The 25305-nt window shown below is 50.0% G+C and overlaps 1 protein-coding gene across 11 annotated transcripts in view; it reads right to left on the reverse strand.

Moving 5' to 3' along the window:
- SLC39A11 (solute carrier family 39 member 11) overlaps positions 1-25305 on the reverse strand; it is a 429657-nt gene that overhangs the window by 235207 nt on the left and 169145 nt on the right. For 8 of the 11 annotated variants that reach the window (XM_045489580.1, XM_045489590.1, XM_045489583.1 and 5 more), the window contains one exon: positions 7208-7349. In XM_045489580.1, coding sequence (XP_045345536.1) covers positions 7208-7349 — 142 coding nt within the window. The remainder of the gene's footprint in view (positions 1-7207; positions 7350-25305) is intronic. The other 3 variants (XM_045489588.1, XM_045489581.1, XM_045489587.1) reach the window with 1 other exon arrangement.

Here is a 25305-nt window from a genome sequence, read left to right on the forward strand (position 1 = left end):
GCTGAAATGAATGTGTCAGAACTCTTATAAATATGATAGAACCTGCTGGCCCAGCAAATGTTAAATTTTGCATAAGGAGACTGTATCCCTAACTCCTCGGTAGACACTTCATGAATATTTCAAACAAAGAGCCCCAGCAGCTGCTCCAAAGGCTCCTGATGAATTAAATGGGTTTTTATTACTGCCAGGATTAGCCTCCTCCCGTCTCCTCTCGTGTTCTCCCCTCTCCCTCACTTCTGCTTGACAAACAAGCCCCTCCACGCTAATTGAGTTCCCAGAGCCTGGTCACAGACTGATCACGAAGGGGGACTGGTCAGTGCCCTGGGTTGAAAAGTGTCCCCCCAAAACTCACGTCCACCCAGAACCTCAGAAAGGGACCTTCCTTGGAAACAGAGGCGTGAGTACAGACGTAATTAAGAGGCGGCCATACTGGATTAGTGTGGGTCCTAAAGCTAGCAACCGGGGTCTTTAGGGGGGATGGAGAATCAGACGCAGACACACGAGGAACGAGGCCAGGTGCCAATGGCAGCAGAGACTGGCACGGTGCGGCCACAAGCCAAGGAACGCCAGTGCCGCCAGAAGTTACGAGAGCCAAGGAAGGATCTTCCCTCAGAGCCTCCAGAGAGGGTGTGGTGCCGATGACACGAATTTCAGACTTCTGGTCCCCGGAGCCAGGAGAGTATAAATTTCTGTTGTTTAAGCTACCCAGTTTGCGGTATGCGGCCCTAGCAGGTGAATACTGTCAGGAGAGCACGTTTGCACGTCCACTTGTGTATTAATATTGATCTCCCCCGAAGTCATCTCTCATTTCGTGGGATGATGGCAGTGGGTAGCTGTGTTCCACCCCTTTAACTTCATTGGCATAGATGGCCACACCTGCCAGCAGCCTTAGATCAGACTTAGGGGTGCCCGCGTGGCTCAGTGGGTCAAGTGTCTGACTTCAGCTCAGGTCATGATCTCACGGTTCGTGGGTTCGAGCTCTGCATCAGGTTCTGCGCTGACAGCTCGGAGCCTGGAGCTCTCTCTCTGCCTCTCCACCGTTTGTGCTCTCTCTCTCTCTCTCTCTCTGACTCTCTTTCTCAAAAATAAAATAAACGTTCAAAAAATACAAAAAAAAAAAAAAAACAAGATCAAACTTAAAATCCCCTAACTTGCTTTCTTGGTGCTGACTCCTAGTAACTTTTCAAATTCATTCAGTTCTTTTTTGTACCCTTTTCTCTATGTTCCCAGCCCATCCGGCTATGAGTCTAACAGATGAGGAGACAGAAATACCGTGAGAGAATCTAAAAGACAGAAAGAAACGTTTGCCACCTGGTGTTCCTTTAGACTGGTTACCATCCATGGGAAGACGACTTTAAAAAAAAAAAAAATTGTTAAGTGCCGCCTTGGGCTGAGCGTGTGCCCCTCAAATTCCTTTGTGGAAGCCTTAACCTGGGTACCCCAGCAGGTAACTGTATTCGGAGACAGGATCTTTCAAGAGGTAATTAGGTTAAAATGAGGTCATTAGGGTGGGCTCTCATCCAATTTAGGTGGAAGAGATAAGGACACCTCACACAGAGAGGGAAGGACTCAGGGGAGAAAGCGGCCACCTACGAACCAAGGAGAGAGGGCTCAGAGGAAACCAGCGCTACAGACACCCTGACCCCAGACTTCCAGTCTCCAGAACAGGGAGAAAATAAACTTCTGCTGTTGCAGCCACCCAGTCTGTGGTTCTTTGTTATGGCAGCCCGAGCAGATTTATACAAGTCTAAGCAAGTGCCATTATTGCTTCTAAGCCTCGTGAAAATGCGCTCCCCAAATTGACTGCCTCCTTTAGAAGAAGGCGCACAGACAGGCTAAGCAACACTTGAGTGTTAACTATCAGGTGAAACATAACGCTCTTCAGAAGCAAAAGAATCTATAAAATGGACCCACCCGGTAATGCCTCCAGGAGCTGGGACATGCTAACAGTCACTCATACCCCCACGCAGAGCCCTGTCCAACAAGGTATTTCTTTTTTTTTTTTTTTTTTTAATATTTATTATTTTGAGAGAGAGAGAGAGACAGAGCATGAGCAGGGAAGGGGCAGAGAGAGAGGGAGACACAGAATCCAAAGCAGCTCCAGGCTCTGAGCTGTCAGCACAGACCCCTGATGCGGGGCTCGAACCCCCGAACCGTGAGATCATGACCTGAGCCGAAGTCGGACGCTTAACCGACTGAGCCACCCAGGCGCCCCTCTAAGAGGGTATTTCTGTATTACTTCCTTATTTCCTTCAACGTCCAAGATGCCAGAGAGCTCCTGGTAATTATTTTTGTTGAATGCTTTGCTCTTCATCATTCTGCAAAATATTTTCATATTTTCATGTATTAAGATGTGGCACATTGCTATTGCCATGTGCTGACAGGTTTGGTTCATTCCCAACCTTTTAATGAAGAAACCCAGGTTGCAGGCCCTGGTCCAGAAAGCAGGTAACAATGCCAGGGCCAGCCTATTTTCCAGGCCCCTGACAACTCTCAGTTAGGCCAGGAAAAGACTTTAAAGTGTCCCCTAACCAACCAATTACAGGGGAGGTGAGGTGTCTAACTGCTAAAACCACATGCCAGGACATTAAACTTACGGGGAAAACTGTGAAGTTATTCTTGCAGCTTTAGAGACCTTACTGATAAAAAGTCAAAACTACTAATAAACATCTCAGAGATTTCCCTAACCATGCTATTTTGGAGACCTAACTACAAAGAAACACTCAGAATTTCTCCTAGGAGCTACATCGGACTCTTGATAGATTTCAGTTTACTGAATTTGCCTATAAGTATTGGTGACAGAGGGAGCGTCTCCTTTGAAGAAGACTCAAAGTCAGAAGATATAGAATAAAGAAAAAAGCGATTGTCACAGGAGCCTGGGAGCTGTTTAAGTAAGTCCTCTTTGCTTCCCTAGGATTAGGCTACTACAAGGAATTTCATTGCCAAGGACATCTAGCAGTTGGGAGTTGAATACACATGGATGTACTCAGAGAGAGAATAGGCAGTTGTCTTCCGAGAGGGGATTTCTCCCTGCACAGGGGGAAGAGAACAGAGCCCTCCCCTAGTACCCCACAGCTACCTAAAAGCATAATCCTCCAAAGGCCAACCAGTGTGGAAATCCAACGAACAGGTTCATCATCCAGCTGGAGAAACTGTCCCCAGTTAAAATGCAAACACTTGAGCAGGAATAAAACACTGTCGGTTGCTGGACAGCTCCGTGTTCCGCGGTGTTGTCCAGTGTTTTCCCAGAGGCATCTAAGGGATGATGCTTAACTGGAAAACGGGAGAGTTCAAGATTAAAAGAGGACAGCATGATATCCAGTGGACAAATGAGGGTTCCTGAGGAGGGAGAAGGACACCAGGGAACACCTGAACTCCATCCCAGTTGTGAACGGACAGCCCGGTAGGTGCTAATCTGGGCATCAGGCACTTGGGAACCTTGAGTCAGAAGGGGCAAATTCTCTCTCCCAAGATCAGTTCTGTCTCCACAGGAGGGTACTACCTAGCAACTCAGTAGCATAACCGAGAAGGAATTTGACATTTTAGACTAAAATGCAAACAAATAAAGGCTGCCGGTGGGCTGGTGACAGCAGCTCAGGCAAACCTATAACCCGCTTGACATTAGGTTTGCATTGGTTTCACTTTGTAAAACATGCCTTCGAATCTGCCAGGCTGTCTAGGTGGAATTATTCCTGCCTGGTGATTTCTCCCATTACAAAAGAACAGGACGCTAAAGGAAAATCTGTTTCTAACTGGAGTTTCTTCCAGCTTATGCGTGCCTGACTCAAGTCCCCATTCACTTACCCCTCCAATAAGCTTTGGAAAGGTTTACAGAAAATAAAGTAAGTGCCACGTCGTAACTAAATAATTTCCCAAATTTAATCCGTCTCTTTCTCTACTGGAAAATAATACCCATTCCTGCTCCTTCCACAGATAACGCAAAATTACAGACAATTCTCCATCTGCTATGTTAATGGATCAATGAAAAACAAACAAGCAAACAGAAAACCTCACTCTTGAAGAGTTTCAATATCCTCAGAACGAACAACAGACTGAAATGGATAGCTACCAATTAGTAAAAGAAGGGACTGATTCACTTTTTTACTACCCTTCTTTAGCCTAGAAGGAGTGCCAATAAAAATAATAATAATAAAAATCCCACTGGGCAGCTGAATGGGTAAGGTTGAGGCAGAAAAACCCAAGATCGAGATGAACATCGGGGTCATGGCACCATCTGAAGAAAGATGGATGTTTTGGAGTTTTGCCTTCTAAAAACACCTATTATTATGTATGAAATGTCAAGAGATACATGAACCCTTTGGTGCCCATTCATGGACCCCAGATATACAGAACCTCTAACCTAATTTCTAGAATTTACTCAACAACATAATTGCCCACAGAGGTATACGTATAGGAATGCTCTCTGCCACATTCTTTACAAAAGCAAAAGACTGAAAACAACCTATAGGGCCATCAAGAGGGGACTAAGTAAGTAAGATGATAGCCAATAACATGAATGGCATGAATCTATGAGCATCCCAGGAAACTAAAGCTAAAATGTATTGCTTAGTGAAAAACACAAAGTTCGAAACCATGAGCCAAGCACGACCGTATGAACGTACCATTTCTGAAAGGACCCACAAGAAAGAGTGTGTGTGTGTGTGTGTGTGTGTCTGAGATGGATGCCTGGACCGTAAAAGAGTTGAAGTTGGAAGAAAAATTACTTCTCCGTTTTTAATCCACGTGATTACTTTTTTAATTAAAAGAAAGCCAGTTGGAAAGAGAGAGAAATAAACAGCCGAATTGAAAGAGAGAGAGATTGATGGTTTTAAAAGAACTTCTGGTCTAGCTAATCCCAAAATATCCCCAGCCTTGAGAAGAGTTGCCATCGTAAAACATTAGGCACCAGGAGCTAAATAGGAAAAGTATCTCATAAATGCTTTCCCCGGCTCCGTGGGGTTGCCACCACCACTCAGAATAGCTGAATCTTCTCTCCCACAGTGTGGCTTCTCTGGCTTTTCCTCTTGCTGAACCAATTATGGGACATTATAACAGCGGCACCAATATTATTTTTTAAAGGCTAATGTTATTCACTAAACACCCATTAAACCGATCTCCACGTCGCACTTACAGCCAGCTTAAGGGCACATCCAGATGGCACAAATAATGCATATTAAGGCTTGATCTGCGTGAGGCCAGTCAGCAAATAGCCATTATCGGTTTTAGGGTTGTCAACTGCCTGACATCCACAGGCATGTCCAAGTGAGCAGAAGAGAGACCTTTCTGGAGATGGCTGGGATCCCTCAGTCTCGGCGAATCATCTTTGTGCTCCCCGCAAGGGATCTTTGCCTTTGCGTCTGACCAGTTAGCAATGGCGACTGGAGGTAGCCTGGTAACAGGCCTCGGTGTTCCTGAGCAGAGGATAGGACTGCATCTCCCTCCCACACAGCCTGCCACCCCCACTCACCGCTTCACCCTGGGTTGCCGAGAAGACCCCACGGTCCCAGGAGGCTCCCCTGCACGGCCTACTCCCGCTGGCTCTATGTTTTCATGGCCCCACTGGACAAGGTCTAGCACAGGGGACTGACACTGTTTTCACTGACACGCTCTGAACCTTCCCCCCTGTGGCCTTGAAGACAAAACAAAACCAAAAAAATAGGATAGAATAAAATCTGGTCAACTTTTTCATCCTAGAGAAGGCTCAGAATCAGGACTTTTGTAAAGTCTTCACAGGGGTCCACAGGAGTGCTAGCCCGGTATGGCCAGTAAGAGTTGACACGTGTTCCCACGGTTCGGCACAAAAAGTGACAAGCTTTCCTGGAGGACAGTGCCCCATCCGACTTCCAGACAGTTCGTGACTCCCCGATAGAAAAGGAACAGTGGACACCTGAGTCGCTCTGATTGGAGTACGAATGGCACGTGTGATGGGAGGCAGGGGGCAGATTTTTCTGTGCTAAGCCCTCTAGTACGTGAGCCGATGTTAGATGAGTTTCCACGTCCCGGTTACATCCCCCTAGGAAGCTGTAAGAGGCAGAGAGGATCAACCCGAGTGGGGAAGATATTCGAGTTCTCCATGAATAATTCATGCAGGGCACAGTCTGAACACAGATCGGAGAACCAGCATCGCTCTAACATTTACTCCCCCTGAGGTCTAGAGATTCGTCGTAGCCTACACGTGGCAAAAAGATTGAATTAAAATACCAGCACGGAAGTGTGAAAGGGCTTTTCTCCCTTGAATCACCAAGCCAGTCTGCTTCTGCCCAATTCACTCAAGAGAGAACTCGGTCAGGGGGCGCCTGGGTGGCTCAATCGGTTAAGCATCCGACTCCTGATTTCAGCTCAGGTCATGATCTCACAGTTCATGAGATCAAGACCCGCATCAGGCTCTGTGCTGACAGTACAGAGCCTGCTTGGGATTCTCTCTCTGTCCAACCCCCCAAAAAAAGTAAAAAATGAAAAAAGAGAGAGAGAGAGAACTCCGTGCAGGGGAGGAGGTGTCTGTTCTCAATATCTTTTGCACGTCCGTGGTCTACAGAGGAAGTGGGAAGGGCAGGGGCTAGGGAAAGAAAGGCATCCACCTCTCCTCATGCTAACGGACCCTTAAATTGGCCAAATGCCCTGAGTGAGCAAAGAAGAGGCAAGGAGGGGCAGTCTTACCCCGAGACCGGAAACCAATGTACTCCTGCCCGTGCACCTTCCACTCCTTGTCAGTGGGCCTTCCACACCTCCCCCCTGGGGATTTATGAACTGTGATGAGATCCCTCTCGGGGAGCGCATTCCCTCTACCTTAAGAGTTTTCTGACTCCAAACTGAATCAGTGAGAGAAACATCCACAGTTTCCCAGATGAATCAAAAAAAAAAAAAAAAAAGAAAAAGAAAAATGAAAGTCACACGAGTGGAAAGGAGCATTTAGGGTCTGTCAGGGATGGGGAGACGGAGGGACAAACGCCAGATGCCGTGATCCAGACCAGCCCTGCCCCATCAGAGGGGTCCCTGCCCACTCAGCCAAGCTAGAAAGACGATGGAAAGGCACTGTGAGCTCCTGTGCGGGAAGCAGGTGGTTTGGAGAACGACAAGAAAGGAAGGCATGGGGCCAGACGCCAGTTCAGCGTCGTGCAACTGCGGGGTGAGGAATTCGGATGGACAGAACACCTGCCGTTTCCCACCTATCCTGCCTGACTCAGCCCCGGGTCTGCAGGGAGCTTGCCTGAAAGAAGCCCAGCTCTACCTATCCGGATGGAAAGTTCACTCTCAGGGAAGAGCAGCCTGGGACCCTCCGCGTCAGACTTCTTCATCAATGCAGGGGCGAAGTTCAGTGCCAGGGCCGTTGGGGGGTCTTCTGCGGCACCCTGAAACAAGAAGCAGTGATGTCACTGTAAGACCCCCACGACCTTCATCCCCCAGACTCCTCCAGCTCAGAGCTGCCCACGCAGCTGGCCGGTCTCTACCAAAAGCACCAGACCCAGATGTCTGGCCAGGCCGGCTCACAAGGAAGACAACTCACTTTCTGGGCGTGGGGCTTTCGGGGTGACAAAAGCTCTGGGGTCCGAGGATCGATGCTGATCCTAGAAACGGGAAAAACACGTACTGGGAAAGATGGGGCCCCATCCCACGCTTCACCACTGCAAGGCAACGGCACAAGGGGCTCCGTTCCTGAACTGTCCAAAGAAGCCAATATGGCAGGTTCTCTCAGACGGCAGCCTCGCTCTGGAACAAGGTCAACATTCTTGGTAACTGACCACCTTCACGTTTCTCATGAGATCAAAAGGGGAGGAGAGCCAAACAAAAGCACCTCAAAAGAAGGAAACAGGGACAGTCCTGGGGACCCAACATATCTGGTGTGAAGTCCAGACAGACCCTAAGACAGCCATGTCACCCTTGTGCTTTGTAACTAGTTAATGTGACGGTTTTTACATCAACCAGGCAAAGTCTGGATTTTGAGCCCCCTGTTTATGTAACAAAACCTTATTTACCACCAACTTCGTGCAGACTTGGGGAACAAGACAAAGTCACAGCTTTTCATGGAGGCTATATTCGAGTAGGAACAGATAAATGAATCCATAATGGGGCCAACCTTCCCTTCCAAAGCCATCCACGGAACCCCCCCCCCCAACCCTGCTGACAGTTTACAATGTGTAAGATCTCGACGGGAACGAGGAAGATGGGTAAGTCCCCCCCAAAATGACTTTCATCCTCCACTTTCATCCAAACATGTTGATGCTAGTTGCTAAGGGAAGGGGAGTAGAATCATCGCAATGGGCAAAAAAAAAAAAAAAACAAAAACAAAAAAAACACAGATATTTTTTGAAACCCAGGCAAACGTAGTTCCAAACAGAAGTTTCCATTTAAAATATGTGTCTCTGATATGGGAGAGGAGAAGGCTGATGATCCAGTGAAATGCATCCATTTACAAGCAACTGCTAAAATTCTTGCTTAAGCTTCTTTCATGAAGGAATCTCACCAAAGTTATGGCTGACTGTGTCTCACACACACACACACACACACAAATGCACCTTCCTGTTTTCTGTGGATCAGGAATCAGAAAGAGAATCTAATAATTCAGATCGCTTATTCAATTATTTCTTTATAATTAATGGTTGCAAATGAAAACATACGCCCTCCCTCTCATGTCTTCCCACTTGTCCAATACATCGATATTATTCTAATCATTTTATTTACAACACCCTCTATGATACACGTTAATAAGGGTGCCGACAGTCGTTAAACCTTGTTTTGTTTTATTTTATTTTATTTTATTTTATTTTATTTTATTTTATTTTATATGTTCATTTTTTTTTAAATTTTTTTTTTAACGTTTATTTATTTTTGAGACAGAGAGAGAGACAGAGCATGAACGGGGGAGGAGCAGAGAGAGAGGGAGACACAGAATCGGAAGCAGGCTCCAGGCTCTGAGCCATCAGCCCAGAGCCCGACGCGGGGCTTGAACTCACGGACCGCGAGATCACAAGATCATGACCTGAGCTGAAGTCGGACGCCTAACCGACTGAGCCACCCAGGCGCCCCTATATGTTCATTTTTGAGAGAGAGAGAGAGACACAGAGCATAAGTGGGGGAGGGTCAGAGAAAGAGGGAGACACAGAATCTGAAGCAGGCTCCAGGCTCCAAGCTGTCAGCACACAGTTTGATGCGGGGCTGGAACTCACGAGCCGTGAGATCATGACCTGAGCTGAAGTTGGATGTTTAACAGACCTAGCCACCCAGATGCCCCTGGACTTTTTTACTTTTTTAATGTTTATTTTTGAGAGTGAGAGAGAAAGAGAGAGGGAGAAACAGAGCGTGAGCAGGGGAGAGGCAGAGATAGAGGGGAAACACAGAATCCGAAGCAGGCTCCAGGCTCTGAGCTGTCAGCACAGAGCCCGATGCGGGGCTCGGACTCAGAAACCGTGAGATCATGACCTGAGCCTAAGTTTGATGCTTAACCGACTGAGCCACCCAGACGCCCCCCACCTTTTTTTTTTGAAACTTGTTCTAAAAGGGGAAACAAAGATGCCTCGTGACTGTGTCTGAGCTTCCCTCATTAGAGTCCTCGGGTCCCTTTACGGAGTCCTAGGGGCTACAGGATCTCACCGGCTCTGTCACTGGGAGAAGCACAAAGCCAGGCAGCCTGTCACAGCGTATCACAGTCAAGGCTGGCACTACAGATGGACAGAATCATGGGGACAGAAGGGACTTCGAGAGGGCCAGTCCCGCTCCCTGCTGAAACCCCCTGTCGGCACCCCCGAGGGACAGCTGGTGTCTGTGCTTGTGCCGTGGGCCATATCGTCACAGCTCTTTGTTTGTTTCTACGCTTTAATTATTTCCAATTCTACACCTCACCCTGACATCGAGGAACCACCGCAGCCCTAAAAGACGCGTGTCGCTACGAGCTTGTGTCGGCTGATTCTCCTGCCTTGGTCTTCCTTCTTTTTACGACGTGATTGACGCGCACCTGGGGAAAGCAGATGAAAAGAGAGTCGCTTCGTTGCACAGAAATGCCACAGCGTTCAGATGCTCGAGGCTGGTTACTTGGCCCATTTAGCAAGGTGCAGCTTGGGCAGAGCTGGGTGTAGCCGACAACAGTGGTTTTCAACCGCGGTGATTTCGCCCCCCAGGCAGGGCACACTGGAGGTGGGCTCTTCTCTGTGTGCGTGGGGTGGGGGACAGGAGTGGTACCGGCATCTAACGGACAGCAGCCAGGGGGGTGCCGCCCAGGACAGCCCCCCCAACAAAGAGTGATCCAGCCGAGTGTCAACAGACGGAGACTGGGGAACGCTTTAGAACAACTTAGGACGGGGGGCGCCTGGGTGGCTCAGTCGGTTGAGCAGCCGACTTCGGCTCAGGTCATGATCTCGCGGTCCGTGAGTTCGAGCCCCGCGTCGGGCTCTGTGCTGACAGCTCGGAGCCTGGAGCCTGCTTCGGATTCTGTGTCTCCCTCTCTCTGACCCTCCCCCGTTCGTGCTCTGTCTCTCTCTGTCTCAAAAATAAATAAACGTTAAAAAAAAATAAATTAATTAAAAAAAAAAAAGAACAACTTAGGACGGGCAGGGCCCCAAAGCTCCCCATGTTGTTCACGGTGCTGGAAACTCACAGGCCCTCTTTTTCACTGCGAAGGGAAGACTTCTGCCACTTTGTCTTGGAAGGCCACTCGCCTCCATGCATCTGGCAAACTCTTATTAAGCATCAACTGTATACCAGAACTGTGCCAGGTTCTGGTCCAAGTTGCCCAGCCCCCTGGGCTCCTGAATCTTGGCACTCTCCTTCCGGAGACAGACAATAAACTAATACCAGATATAAAACAGAGCGCCAGGAAGCGATAATGCAAGGAGAAAGAGGATGTCCAACCGTTCCCACGGCGTTCCTAGCACAGCAGAGTCCTCGCTGGGCTCCCGGGGTGAGCCGGGCTCTGTCCCAGCACCTGAAGGTGTGCCAGCTGGTCGCGAACTATTACAGACGGCGTGCTCCTCCAGGCAAGATGCTGAGGGAGGCCTCTCCGAGACCATGGCGTTTGTGCAAAGACTGAAAACTAAGGCAAGAAGCCGCCAGGATTTCTGGAGACCGTGTTTCAGGCCAGACACGGCAAGGCAAGCGTCCCCTTTCCCCACCATCTGCGTTTACCATTTTATCCCCCCTCCAACTTCACTTACAAGCTGTCCTTCCAAAAGCGAGACAAGGACCTAGCATATTCCACCTGTCCCCAGCCTCCTCCAGTGCACCCCATCCCACACCTCGCCTCCAAAGGCCTGGGGTGAGCCATGCAGCAGAGAGCCGCGGGGGGCATCCGGGGCGAAGCCAAGGACGACGTCTACACCCACGCCCTGGCAGCACTCTCCACGTGCCTCTGAGCCCAGGCACCGGCCGGCCTCCCGGGGCTCCTTCCAGACTCCCTTCTGGGATTCTCAATGTCCCTGCCCTCCACTCTCAACCACCGATGAGGAAAACAGAAATAGAAACACATCCCTTGGAATTTCCAGGAATGGTCCCAGTGGGGGATGGTGACCCTGCTCTGGTGGCTTTATCATAATGCCCCTGAAGGTGGGGGGAAAGCCAGGAAGCATCTGTGGGACCGTCCCGCAGGGCTGACACTGCCAGCCCCCCACCCCTGCCCCCATGCTCCGCAGAGCCCCGTCTGCTCCTGGAGCACTCACACTGCAGGTGGAGGGAGCACTGCCTTAAACACAGAAGGCCTTGGCCTGCATGTGAGTGACCCCAGTGAGAAATTCCTTCTCTGCATCCTCCTCTTGCTTTGCTGATGGGAGCACAGCCCTCTTTACTTGATGTTAGCATGTCCTTACATTTCTGGGGCTTTCCTTTCCTTTCTTTCCTTTCCTTCTTTCTTTCTTTCTTTCTTTCTTTCTTTCTTTCCTTCTTTCCTTCCTTCCTTCCTTCCTTCCTTCTTTTCTTTCTTTCTTTCTCTCCTTCCTTCCCTTTTCTTTCTTTCTTTCTTTCCCTCTTTCCTTCCTTCCTTCCTTTTCTTTCTTTCTTTCTCTCCTTCCTTCCCTTTCCTTTCTTTCTTTCTCTCCTTCCTTCCCTTTTCTCTTTCTTTCTTTCCTTCCCTTTCCTTTCTTTCTTTCCTTCCTTCTTTTCTTTCTTTCTTTCTCTCCTTCCTTCCCTTCTCTTTCTTTCTTTCTCTCCTTCCTTCTCTCCTTCCTTCCCTTTTCTTTCTTTCTTTCTTTCTCTCCTTCCTTTCCTTTTCTCTTTCTTTCTTTCTTTATTTCTTTCCTTCCCTTTTCTTTCTTTCTTTCTTTCTTTCTTCCTTTCTTTCCTTCCTTCCTTCTTTTCTTTCTTTCCTTCCTTCTCTCCTTCCTTCCCTTTTCTTTCTTTCTTTCTTTCTTTCTTTCTTTCTTTCTTTTCTTTCCTTCCTTCTTTTCTTTCTTTCCTTCCTTCTCTCCTTCCTTCCCTTTTCTTTCTTTCTTTCTTTCCTTCCTTCCTTCCTTCTTTTCTTTCTTTCCTTCCTTCTCTCCTCCCTTCCCTTTTCTTTCTTTCTTTCTTTCTTTCTTTCTTTCTTTCTTTCTTTTCTTTCCTTCCTTCTTTTCTTTCTTTCCTTCCTTCTCTCCTTCCTTCCCTTTTCTTTCTTTCTTTCTTTCTCTCCTTCCTTCCCTTTTCTCTTTCTTTCTTTATTTCTTTCCTTCCCTTTTCTTTCTTTCTTTCTTTCTTTCCTTCCTTCCTTCCTTCCTTCTTTTCTTTCTTTCCTTCCTTCTCTCCTCCCTTCCCTTTTCTTTCTTTCTTTCTTTCTTTCTTTCTTTCTTTCTTTCTTTCCTTCTTTTCTTTCTTTCCTTCCTTCTCTCCTTCCTTCCCTTTTCTTTCTTTCTTTCTTTCTTTCTTTCTCTTTCTTTCTTTTTTAAATCTTCTGCAAAGCTTTTCCAATTGTGCTTCCTATTCAATCTTTGAGGGTCCCGCGAGGACAGGAAGGTGAGAGCATGATCCTTTCCAGGGCAGACATTTGACTAATGCAAGCTGCTCAGCTCTCCACTGCAGCCCTGACAGCCGGCTCAGCCGTCCATCAGACGGGGATGGGTCCCCCTGCTCTCCCTGACAGCTGCAGCAGGGCTCCTGGCACTCCAGGCCCTTCGGGGTTGCCCTGTCACCCTGCAGCTCCCAAATGTCAAGGTGCCAGACACACAGGCCCCTTCCCAAGCCACCAGTCTTGATTTTCTTCTGCACCACCCCCTCCCCCAAGCCCTCCTCCTGCCCTCCTCCCCGACCCCTACACGCCCCTCCAAATCCAGTTTCATCCCGAAAGCAGGGGTGGGCGCTGCTGGGAGGCACCAGGCAACACCATCAAGGGCCGTGGAACTCGAGATTACTGTCTTCTTGTGACAGAATTATTATTGTTATTACTAATGTTGTTGTTAATGGCTCAGAGCGAGTGTCCGGTCCAGAACAAACACAACAATTTCCACTCATTCTGGAAAGGCTGTGCCAAAGGGGCAGGACCTGGAGAATAATTAGCACTTCCCAGAAGCAAAAGAGAAGGAATGGAGAGAAAAGGAAAGGACGAAATAAAAGTGGGGGAGGGAGAAAGGAAGCAGCCCCACAATATGCCTTACATGGAAACATAAAGGCTTTGGGGTGCCTGGGTGGCTCAGTCAGTTAAGCGTCCAACTCTTGATTTCGTCTAGGTCATGATCTCATGGTTGTAAGATCAAGCCTGCGTCAGGCTCTGCACTGATCATGGAACCTGCTTAGGATTCTGTCTCTCTCTCTCTCTCTCTCTCTCTCTCTCCCTCTCTCTCTGCCCCTCCCCTGCTCAAGTTCTCTCAAATAAAAGAAAAAGAAAACACACAGGTTTCAAGGAATCATACATATATCTCCTCTAAGAAATACCATCCGGGGACTACTCATCAGGGTTTGCTGTCCCAGGCACGAGCCTGAAGTTTCTAGAGCCCCAGAGAAATCAGTCCCACAAGGAAAAGCCTAGAGTGTAGCCAAGAGCATGTAGTCACGTCTAGATGAAAAAGTCTGTAACAGCAAACAACAGCCCCCAGGCAGGGCACAACTATGGATACATGCCATGGAGGGCCAAAGGTCTGCAAGCCCCAAAGCTCGCTGTGAGAAGCCTGATGGGTTTGCTCCAAGTTCCAATGGCCAACTTCAACGTGCCCACCTGTCCCCTGGTTCTTCTCCCACTAGGATATCATTGCTACTAATAACCATCAGGGAGGGCAAAGCAGACCAACCTCTGACTCTCCTGGGCGCGCTGCCTGCCATGTTCATTCAGGCTGGGGGAGTCCTGACTCTAAGCCACCCCAGCCCCATGGAGTGCAGCCTCTTGAATTGAGGTTTGCCCATGGGTCAGTGCTCTCTAATGAAGGGTGGAGGGAAAGGTCAAAGGATTAACTGGTGCCCCTGCCAGCCACCCAGCCCCAGCGGAGAGGGGGGATGAGGATCACAAGAGGGGCCACACTCCCTCCCCACCGGCACTCACGGCAAGCTGATGTTTCGGAAGGTAGCTGGAGCCCACGTGGGCTGGGCCTCCTCCCCCGCCCAGCCTCTGCTCCCATCACCCCCACTTAACCCAGATGCGCAAGGTGACATTAAATAATTGATGCTGTTTTTATTACCGGGAAATTGCAATAATAATGACACTCATAACACAATCTTAAATTATTCCACATAATGGAAAAAAAATTAAATGTCACCCCTGATCACTAGCCAGAATATGGATGACACTTACATAATAGATGACCTTCTCTCCCAGGGAGCCCAGCAGCAGCCTGGCTGCCTAGGGCTGGCTGGCTTAGGGTGACAAGTGGCTGGCCTCCAAGCAAACAGGGACACGGGGACACAGGGTGGGGTAGACGCTCGGTCTCTTTCAGGCAGGACGCTGTCATCTTTCTTACCTCAATTTGCCAATGTGTTCAGGGATCATGGGTCATAACCAGGAGCCTTAAAGACAAGGAGAATCACAGCTCCAAGGACTTGGTCCCTCCTGGTTTACCTTGCCCGAGCACGCTAGGATTGCACCTCTAACTCAGCCTGTGTCCCCTCTCCCCATGGCAACAGCACGGCATCCAATCAGTGGCCAGCGAGGAGGTTTTCAAGCTTCTGATTACTCGATACTTAATACTTTTAAAATCTTGACTGAAGAAGACCGAGCCCCCTCCTCCACGAAGCCTTCCTAGATAGGCCCAGCCTAGTTTGGACTCACTACGCCTCCCTCCCTGCGCTCCCGACATCCCACACATGCTTCTGTCACAACAGTTACCAAACTGCGCACGGTCACTTTCGGTGTCCTTGGCTATGTCAAAGCCACAGGATTCTCAGAGCAGGAGCTGTGTCTTCTGGCTCTTCTGTGAGAGACAGGACAGTGTCAGTGTTCACTAACCCCATTAATTTCCAGGAAGGGATGAACAATACTACGAAATCTCCAAGGGGGGGGGGCGGGGGAAATGCTGCATAACATGCAACACAAAGACCCAGGTGACCACAAAATGCTGAGGCCGTGGGAAAGAAGGGAAGGGGGAAGGATTCGTGAAGAATGGGAGAGAAAAGGCTAAAGAGCACTCAGGACATTCTAGCTAAGGGCACGAAGCAGGGCTTCCCAACCACCCCCCCACCCCATCTGCCCTCTTGATGACTGCATGAGGTCTTCGAGATCAGCCCCGAGGCCACGTGAGGATGTGCAGCTGCCTGGCCTGGGACCCACCACCCAAAGGCTAATCCGTTCCTCTTCCTGGCAGGAACGCTCAGAGCGGGGCAGCCCAGCTCTCTCGCCTCGAAGGGGAGACCTTTCCACTCTGAAGCCCATGACCCATCCAAGGCCACGCCTTCCGCCGTTCTCCCTCTCTCCTCCACGACCTCAGCCCGGAGCTTCATGATGGCAGAAGTTAACTGCGGACCTCTGGCTATATTTAAGCTACGCAAGTATGCTATTACTCAGACTATCTTTTTAGGGACGAAACCTTCTCCTATTTCTGATGCCAAATTACTATTCGTAATCAAGCCTATTTAATCATATAAAACAGATTTTAAAGCAACACACGGCTTTGCACAGACACAGCTCTACAAGAGCCTGCAAAGAGAGCCCTCCAATAGCTGTCCTAGGTAAGCGATGGTATGGTTGTGCTCCAAAGAGCTGGGTCTTTTGCTAGCATGGTTGACCGAGAGAGGGGGGGGGTGGAGGAGTTTTCCAAACTAGGATGCGTTTTCTTATAACTCGAAATAGAACTTTTCCTTAAAACGATAATACAAATCTAAAGGAATACAAGTACCTATGTATAATGAGGTATTTTCTTTCTAATCCTCAGTGAATATCCATCACTCTTAACCTACTTCTAGGTTTAGTCCTAGAATTCACGAAAATACACCCATTAAAATACACCCAAATACACGTAGGAGCCTTTTCTCGCTGTTCAACAGTTTGAGAACCCCCAGCTGGGTTTTCTCATACAACTTTTTCTTACCTATGTTCTCCTTTAGAAGGATATCGGATCCCTCCAGAAATCTGCTAAAAGACAAGATTACTCTTCCCAGAAAAAAAAAAAAAAAAAGAAAAACTGCATGTGTATCAGACATTTATTGCTAGATAACAAAACACCCCAAAACTTAGCGGCTTAAAACAACAGTTATTCTTGCTTGTAAGTCTACAGTCAACGGCCTAGGCTCAGTCAGTATCGCCTGGACCCACAGCTCGCCCAGGGGTTGAATGGCCCGGGACGGCACGTGCGTCCGGCAGTCCACAGCCTGCCGGCCAGCAGTCGTCTGGCTCTTGGCTGGGAAACCAGGGCCCTTCTCCACGTGGCCTGTCATCCTCTGGCAGCCTACACTGGGCCCGTTCATACAGTGAACTCAGGATTTCAGCAAGATAAGGTGACATCCAACGTCAAGCGCTATGCAAGTCTCTGCCTGGATTCCATCTGCTACCACACCATTGACCACAGCAAGTCAGTGACCACTGGAGGCGTGGACAAATCGACCGTAGCTCTTACTGGGAGGATTCAGTGTCATGTTGCCAGAGTATGGACGTTCAGCGGGGGAGGACTCTGTGGCCATTTTCACAGTCTACCACAGCACATGTGCACAGACACATAAAATGTCACACCCAGCATCAGGGAGCCCGTGAATTGGCACGCAGCCCTCCATGGATCTAGCCTATACACAACTGTTCTGGATTAAACCCACAATTCAGTCTTGTTCGCACAAAACAGCGCTTCTCTGATGGGGACCCAAGGACACGTTCTGGGAGGTCCGGAAGTTTAATATGAAAGTTTTTTAATTTTGGGGGCGCCTGGGTGGCTCAGTTAAGCGTCCAACTTCGGCTCAGGTCCCGATCTCACGGTCTGTGAGTTCGAGCCCCGCGTGGGGCTCTGTGCTGACGGCCGGGAGCCTGGAGCCTGCTTCGGATTCGGTGTCTCCTTCTCTCTCTGCCCCTCCCCCACTTGTGCTCTGTCTCTCTCTGCCTCTCAAAAATAAATAAATGTAAAAAAAAAACAAAAATAAAAATTTTTAATTTTGTATTTTCGTTTAGGTGATAATCTACAGAAACAAATAATGCCAACAATCTGAATCACCAGGGTGACTCTTTTATAACCAAATCCTACTGCTCGATTTCAGCACCTGGGGCTGCGTTCGTGTTGACGATGGAGTGGGTACTCGGCAGTGCTGAGTTGGCTGTTGAGGGCTAATTGCTGAGCACAGATTCAACAGACAGATTACACACTGGAGCCAAGCTCAGACCAAATGACTTCATGGAGCCCTGTACAGATGATAGAGGCTTCTAGTTCTAGAATAGCAGCCGGAAAGCTGACTCCATCCAGCAGCTCTTGCTGGGACAGACTTGCCGGAACCAATGTCAGAGAAAGCAACTCTGTTTGTACAAAGCCTCTTGTCTACGCCATGCTCAGCTCCTAACATGTCCCTTTTTTTAATGATTCTTTCTTTATTTTTGAGAGAGGGAGAGAGCGAGCGTGCGTGCGAGCAGGAGAGGGGCAGAGAAAGAAGCGGGTGGAAGATCTGAAGCGGGCTCGGCACTGACAGCACAGAGCCCGACGCGGGGCTCGAACCCACGGGCCACGAGATCATGACCTGAGCCGAAGTTAGATGCTTACCCGACTGAGCCACTCGGGCGCCCCTAACATGCCCTCTTATATTATCATATGGGATCCTCGGTATCTTCTCGTGATGTAGACCGACAGATAGCATCATTACCCCCGTGAGGGGCTGACCTTCACCCCTAAAATTCCTGTGTGGAAATCCTAACCCCCAGCACCCCAGAATGGAACCCTATTTGAAGATAAGATCTTTGAAGAGGTAATTAAATTAAAATGAAGTTATTAGGATGGGCTGTAATCTAATCTGACTGGTGTTCTTCCAAGAGGAGGGAATCTGGACGCAGACACACCCGCAGAGAAGACAATGTGAAGACAGGGACAAGACAGCCACCTACATGCCATGGAGACAGGCCTGGAATGGATCCTCCCTGGAGACCCCCAGAAGGAACCAACCTGGCCAACACCTTGGACTTCTAGCTTCCAGAACTGTGAGGCAATAGATTTCTTTTGTTTAAGCTACCCAGTCTGTGCTGCTTTGTGGTACTTTGTACCACCCTGACTGACGCACCCCCCATTTTACATTTGAGGAAACTAAGTCATAAAAGCTAATAACTTACCTAACGTCACAGTGAGTCACAGGCACGTGTGAGATTTGCACCCGGAACTTCTGACTCCAAATCTCGCTAGTCCTCCCAACCACCAGGCTGCGGTCAACCAGGAATGTACTAAAGGCAACCTACACTTCAAGAAGTGACCCCACCAAGGGGCACCTGGGTGCCTCAGTCAGTTAAGCGTCCGACTTCAGCTCAGATCATGATCTCGCGGTTCGCGAGTTCGAGCCCCGCATCGGGCTCTGCGCTGACAGCTCGGAGCCTGGAGCCTGCTTCAGATTCTGTGTCTCCCTCTCTCTGCCCCTCCCCTGCTCATGCTCTGTCTCTCTCTCTCTCTCTCTCTCTCTCTCTCTGTCTCTCTCTCAAAAATAAAATAAACATTAAAAAAAAAAAGCGACTCCACCGATATCGACCCAAAGGGTGGGACATGTGTGAACACACGCACACACGCACAGGGGCCAAGTCTCTGCCGCCACATCCAGCAGGGAGAGCTGTCTGAGCGTGGTGTTCACGCAGGGGCGACTGGTGCTGCTCTCTCTCCAGGCCTGGCAGAATCCCAGAGCTACGGAACCACGAACCTACCTGCGACGGCCCGCGAAAACTCACTTCGCGGGTGTAGATGGATGGAAACTAACGTCAGATTCTACGGGGTAAGGGCCCCACCTGAAAACCGCGTCTCCAGGCAACAAGAGAAAATCCTAGAAATCTTATTGCTGGTAAAGATGGCCTCACATGGAAAGCAAGACACAGAGGTGGTCATCAGAAGGGACAAGGGTGCCCTCAGCGCCATGCCAGGGGACACTGAACCGTCAGCCACCCGTCCAGGGGATGGGACAGACAAGCACCAGCTTCAACAGACCAGGAGGGAAGCAACAGGGTTGAGGCCTCAACACGGCTTCAGCGTTTGTCCCCGGAGCCACTTGGGCAACGCACGATTTCCTCACGGCCTGCCAGGGAGCGGCCTGGTAGGGGAGGCGGGGACAGGGCGACGGCGGGGGCCCGGGGTGTGGGAAGGCACCACCACCAGCTCAGCAGCACCTGGCCCCCAGGGGGCTTGACCACCAGGGTCTGAAGCCGCCCACTGTTTCTGAAAACAGCCTGCCTCCTGATGATTGTGTCTCCAGGGCTGAGACACACGGCTTCCCAGACGGAACTGGGACCAGAGTATAGGGCCCAGAGGAAGCCGGCTGGAAAGGCTGGAAAGGGTGGAATCCGGGAGGCGGTTAGTGACTGCAAGGATGGCAGAGGGGGAAGGGGGGCTCTTCGCGTGAGGATGGAAATCGCTGTGCGTTTTGGTGCTAAGGAAATAGCGTGCAAATGGCACGCAAACCACTTCAAAACAGAGGCTCTGCCTTTGAAGAACAGACTTGATTTTTTTTTTTTAACAGCCTTTATCCAAGGCATCACTCTGCTTGGAGCAGAATTAATTATTCAACGTATCTGGGCTGGATGAAAACTTGGCAGCTGAAAAGGTTCTGAAGCAGCCTGCTTGTAGGGAATGATTTTCTGCTTCCTGCTATGGGGACGCGGAGACCCACATCTCCCCTTTTCTTTCTTTTCCAAAGCAAACAACCAAGGGCAGACACACAGCCTGCGTGTATGAGGCCGCCACGGCTGTACAAATCGCCGCACGTTCGGGGGCTGAAAGCAACCATCATTTCCTATCTCAGCGTCCACGGTTCAAACCGGGTCCTCTGCTCAGGGTCTCTCTCACCGGGCGCAAATCAAAACCATGATCTCATCTGAGGTTCGGGGCCCTCTTCCGAGTGCGCCGGTTGTTGGCAGAATTCAGTTCCCAGTTGATGAAGGACCGAGGTCCCCCTTTCACTTGCTGGCTGCCATCTGGGGGCCGCTCTCAGGGACTCGATGCCACCCTCAGGTGTTTGCCGTGCGGCCCCCACCTCAGGCTATTCACAGCATGGCCGTACTCCTTCAAGGCCGGCAATAATCCCTCTGACCTGTCTGAGGTCAGAGCCTAGTCTGACCTATAAGGGCTCACCTGATTAGGTCAGGCCCACCCAGAGTGACCTCCCTCTTGATGAACTCAAAATCAACTGATGGATAACCAGAGCAGGAACCTAAAGGGATGAAATCCCAAAGAGGGGAGGGGATTCTACAGAGTGCACACCATAAGAGCCCACAGCCCTTACGGACCACCTCAGAGGTCCATCCTGACATTTCTAGAGTCTAAATTTCTCCTTCGATGCCTGAATCGGGAGCCATGTGTCACGAGCAAGATCTAGTGTTCCACCAATTCTCTGCAACACAAACTTCCCATCAAAGCCCAACCTCATAGAACAGTCTTCAGACTCAGTAAACCATGGCAAGACAGCGTGTTCCAGAGGTTCTGTGAGGCAGAGGCTTCGGCTTGGCCGTGAAGGGGAAGAAATCTGTAGTGTCCCCCAGGGTCAACTGACCCATTAGGCACAGGAAGTGCCGTGCCCAGTGGCCCACTTTTAGGGGCCCCTGAAAATGTTCTAATTTCTTTTAAAATCAGAAGGAAAAAAATGAGGGATAATGAATGTGTAATAATGAATCCACCCTGCATTATATTCACCTTTCTACGAACACAGCTGGAAAACACAACTTTTAGTCTTTTTTTTTTTTTTTTTTTTGGTGGAGGAAGGGGGGCTCGTGAAAGTCCAAGGGCAAGCCGGATAGTGGTGCGTCTTTGAGGTGCACGCTGGTTTTCCTAGCACAGCTCTGCAGTGATTTCAAAGGGCAATGGAGCTTGTCTGGGGAAGAGGAGTGAGTCAAGCCTGTGGGTCAGCCCTACCATGCTGACCTTTGGATGAAGCGAATTAAGAGTGCTAAGTGACAAACCAGGACAGTCCCGGGCCACTGCAGGGCAGTGCTGATATGCTAATTAGTTTGAGGGGAACAAATCAGCCTCAAGTTATAAACACGGGGCTCATAAGGCCATGTTTGGTCCTGGGATGAGCCACTTGGTTTTGCTGGAGTCCACGGTCATGCTGGATTCCTAATTCCCATCAACTATCTCACAGCTGGGAGCCAGTGGCCTCCAGGGGGAGGTAAGGATAGAACTGAAGCCATTCAAACCCTCCTCGGACACCAGCAAAAGGGCATAAAACTCTTCGTCATTAACAACGTCAATAAGATCATTAACCTATTAAAACGAAAAAGAGAAAGCAGGAATTGTGTGTGTGTTCAATGTTCAGAGTTAAGCATCGGCACGAGATACTTAGGCATGAGGATGAAGGGGGTACAGAAATCCCAGCGAGGGTCGACAAAAGTTGGTATCAGGATAAAAGTATAGGGCGGAACCCAGGACGGACAACCACAGAAAGCTGCAGAGAGAGGCACGGTCATTGCCGCCCCAAGAGCTGTGGAGCCTGAGCAGAAAGAAAGCGCTGCTGATAACAACACACATCAACTCTTGCTTGTGAAACAAGGGGGCTTGGCAGTGGATAACGCCAAAGGCTTGTCCTACACCCAACCTTCGGTAAATCTACAAGTGTCTAATTCCAGACAAAGACATCTACTCTCACTCCATGGAACGGATAATCTCTCCACCCACACCTCCCCATAATTTTCCAAGCCACTTATATATATGGTGCCTCTTGAGGAAGAAGCCCTTGGCTGCAAGGTGGATCCCAGCTAGATCGGGGTGACAAGCCCAGCAGAGGGCAACAATGGAGTGACTTTAGATCCGAAAGGGCATCAAGGGCGACAGCGGCTGCCAGGTCTAGCAGCACAGGGGATAGCCTTTCCGTCTCTTCTCAGGCGGAGTCTCCTCACGGGAACACCACACCCACAGGGCTGGCAAGAGGTAGAATGCCCAGCCCTTCCGAGGATGGGTTCCCTGGGCTTCCAGGCTGAGAAAGACGGGATGCCCACACAAGCTAGCCCAACGAGCTTTCAGGCAGGGGGCATTTCTCCCATGAGGATTATCTGTGGGCAACAACACCCTCCCTACCACACAGGGAATCTGAGCAAATAACCACAGGTGACAGATACGGATGTTCTGAAGGGAACAGCGTTTTCAGAAGGTCACAGACCTGCTATAGTGGGATACCATACCTTGTTGTTACAGAGAAAGCACGCTGCTGGGATGAATAAGCACAGGTGAGAAAGTGGTGTGTGTGTGTGTGTGTATGTGTGTGAGAGAGAGAGAGAGCGAGAGAGAGAGAGAGAGAGAGAGAGCACGCGTGTGTCCCTGTTATCAGGAAGATTCAGATAACAAATATATCGTGGCAGAAGTCAGAAACTGGCCTCCACATCAGAGCGCCGTCCCGGGAAGGAGACCAAAGGGTTGGTATGTCCACAGGTGCCTGGGAGAGGGAGACTAATTTAAGAGAAAAATCACAAGATGTCTCTTCCCAAACTAGAAAAACAATCCATCATGGAGAGCTCCGACAGCCAGGGGAAAGAACCGTCTGCCAAAAACAAAACAAAACAAAAAAACACACACACACACACAAACTCATCAAGAGGCAAAGGGGCTGACTGCGTTTCTCCAACATGTATCTGCAGGTTGAACGATGTGTGAGCTATTCCCACCGCACACCCTCGGAGTGGGTGCAGGAGGCTGGCAAATCGGCCTCAGCTTCATCGAGTGAGGGCTGGAGAGACAGGCCTCATCAGGCAGTGTGGGATCAAGGAGAGGGGTTAATATGCAGGGTTAACTATGTCCTGGCCCCCGGACTAAAGGGAGTGATCTGCTCTGCCTGCTCTGTTCTTTTCCACCCTCCGTTGTTGCTGTTTTTCCCTGGGCGCAGCTACTATGATTCAGGCCCCTCTCCCTGCCCTCTGCCTCCTCCCCCTGCCTCCTCACCCGGTCTCCTCCCTCATCTGACCTGGAACCGCATCCCGCATACCTGCGCGGCGCAAGAGGACAAGATTAACGTGTTCCCCCGGGGACCTGGAGAGCAGAGTTGGGATTTGCCAGTAGGAGTAGGAGCAAATGCTTATCTGGAATATTAGCTGTTGCCCCCACATCCCATGAGCTAAGGGGGCAAGCTGGGAGGGAATGTGTCCACTAGTGAATTAAGAGGGCACTGATTAAGAGGGGCTTGATGAATGTGTCCCCGCGGAGGTAAACACGGACCGCGCAAGGCTCAGAGCAGGAAACCGTTTGGACGGACTGCTTGCACGCTGGTTATTTGACGTTCTCTTTCCCTCCCGTTTCTAAGTCCGGGACAATCGTGTGGAAGGAACTAGGCGAGGGTCTGAAGGGCTACTGGCAGTGCTTAAGGTCACATGGAGAGAACCCACTAACCGGAAGTCAAATCCGCCCGCCTGCCACCAGCCCACCTGCCTCGGCCCTTGGGTGCAGGTGGGTGGGACAAGTGACATCCACAGAGGCCCCGCCTACCACACAAGCCTGTGCTGTTGGTGCCTGAGCCCTCCCTACCAGCTCTGCAAGCACAGCCCTTCCCTTCGAGCAGGATGTAACCAGTCTCCACTGTGGATTATTCTACCCTGGGCCTCCCAGAGGGCTAACTAAAAGGAAAAAAAACCTTTTATGTATTATATTTTGGAGGGCTGGGCCTCCCAAGCCAGGGTTGTTCTGGCCCCCAGCAGCCCCATGCAGGAGCAGGGGATCACATCCAGAGACCTCGACTGCCCCACCTGAAATGCACAGCCTGTGCGACAGCACAGGACGCCAGGGCCACCAAAGGAGAGGCCGAAGAGTCCTCCTGGCGGCTCTTCTTATGCCTGGGACACATTCCCCCAGTTTACGGAAGCACGCTATCGCAGGGAGCCGGACCACAGGGAAGGTTCAGGGTTAGATGTGTTAAGGGAGCCCCACACCAGGGCGGGGCCTCAGGGAAGGATGGGAAAACCAGCGGCTTCCAGGGAGGACACAACCAAACTGATTTCAGTTGCGGCCACCAGGATCCAGCCTCACAGAGGAGGAGCTTCCCAGGGAGGGCTCTAACTTCTTAGAGGGTCCAATGTGGGAGAGGGAGACGGGGTGAGACGAACAGAAGATATGGGCCGTGGCAACTGTCCACTAAAACAAACCCCTGGGACAAAAAACAGGGCATCTCCAGAGCTCCAGAGCTCCGGCCAGGGAACCATGAGCATATGAGCCTGCGCAATTTGCCATCTGTGTTCTCATTGGCTCTCTCCCTCTTCCTTCCTCCCTTTCTTCCACTACCCCCTCCCTGTGTGTGTGTGTGTGTGTGTGTAACCCTCTCCCTCTCTCTCAGACACACACACACACACACACACACACACACACACACACACACACTATGTTTTCTATGGGTATTTTAAAGATGCGTGTAAATATACTATCCAAAAGGAGACGCACCAAACGCATCTCCCTCGGTTTCTGGGGAAATGAGGATCCTGAGAATAGCTGGTGATCAAAGACAACAGATGTTGGTCTAATCTTTAATATTTTGTAAAGATCGTGAAGCGCACAGGGCATGTGTGACACGGGGAGGCCACAGTGAGGTGAGTTCATCCCAGAATACCATGGGCTCTAGCATATTCTCCCCAAGCCTGGCATTCCAGCTGCTGGGGCTCCTCCTCCTAAAAAGGACGGATCCTGCCAGAGCCTGGAGTCTGATCCCCAGGGGGGCCCGGCACCACCAGCTTACTACACTTGAGCCAGGGCTCCCCAGGATCCACAGAGCATTTATCTTTCGCTCAAATAATTTTTAAAAGTCCCAAACCATTCGGGCGCCAATGGTTTACTTTTTTTATTTTTTTATTTTTTAGTGTTTATTTAT

This window comes from Leopardus geoffroyi, chromosome E1, assembly GCF_018350155.1.
Source record: "Leopardus geoffroyi isolate Oge1 chromosome E1, O.geoffroyi_Oge1_pat1.0, whole genome shotgun sequence".
In the NCBI taxonomy this organism is placed as follows: domain Eukaryota; kingdom Metazoa; phylum Chordata; class Mammalia; order Carnivora; family Felidae; genus Leopardus; species Leopardus geoffroyi.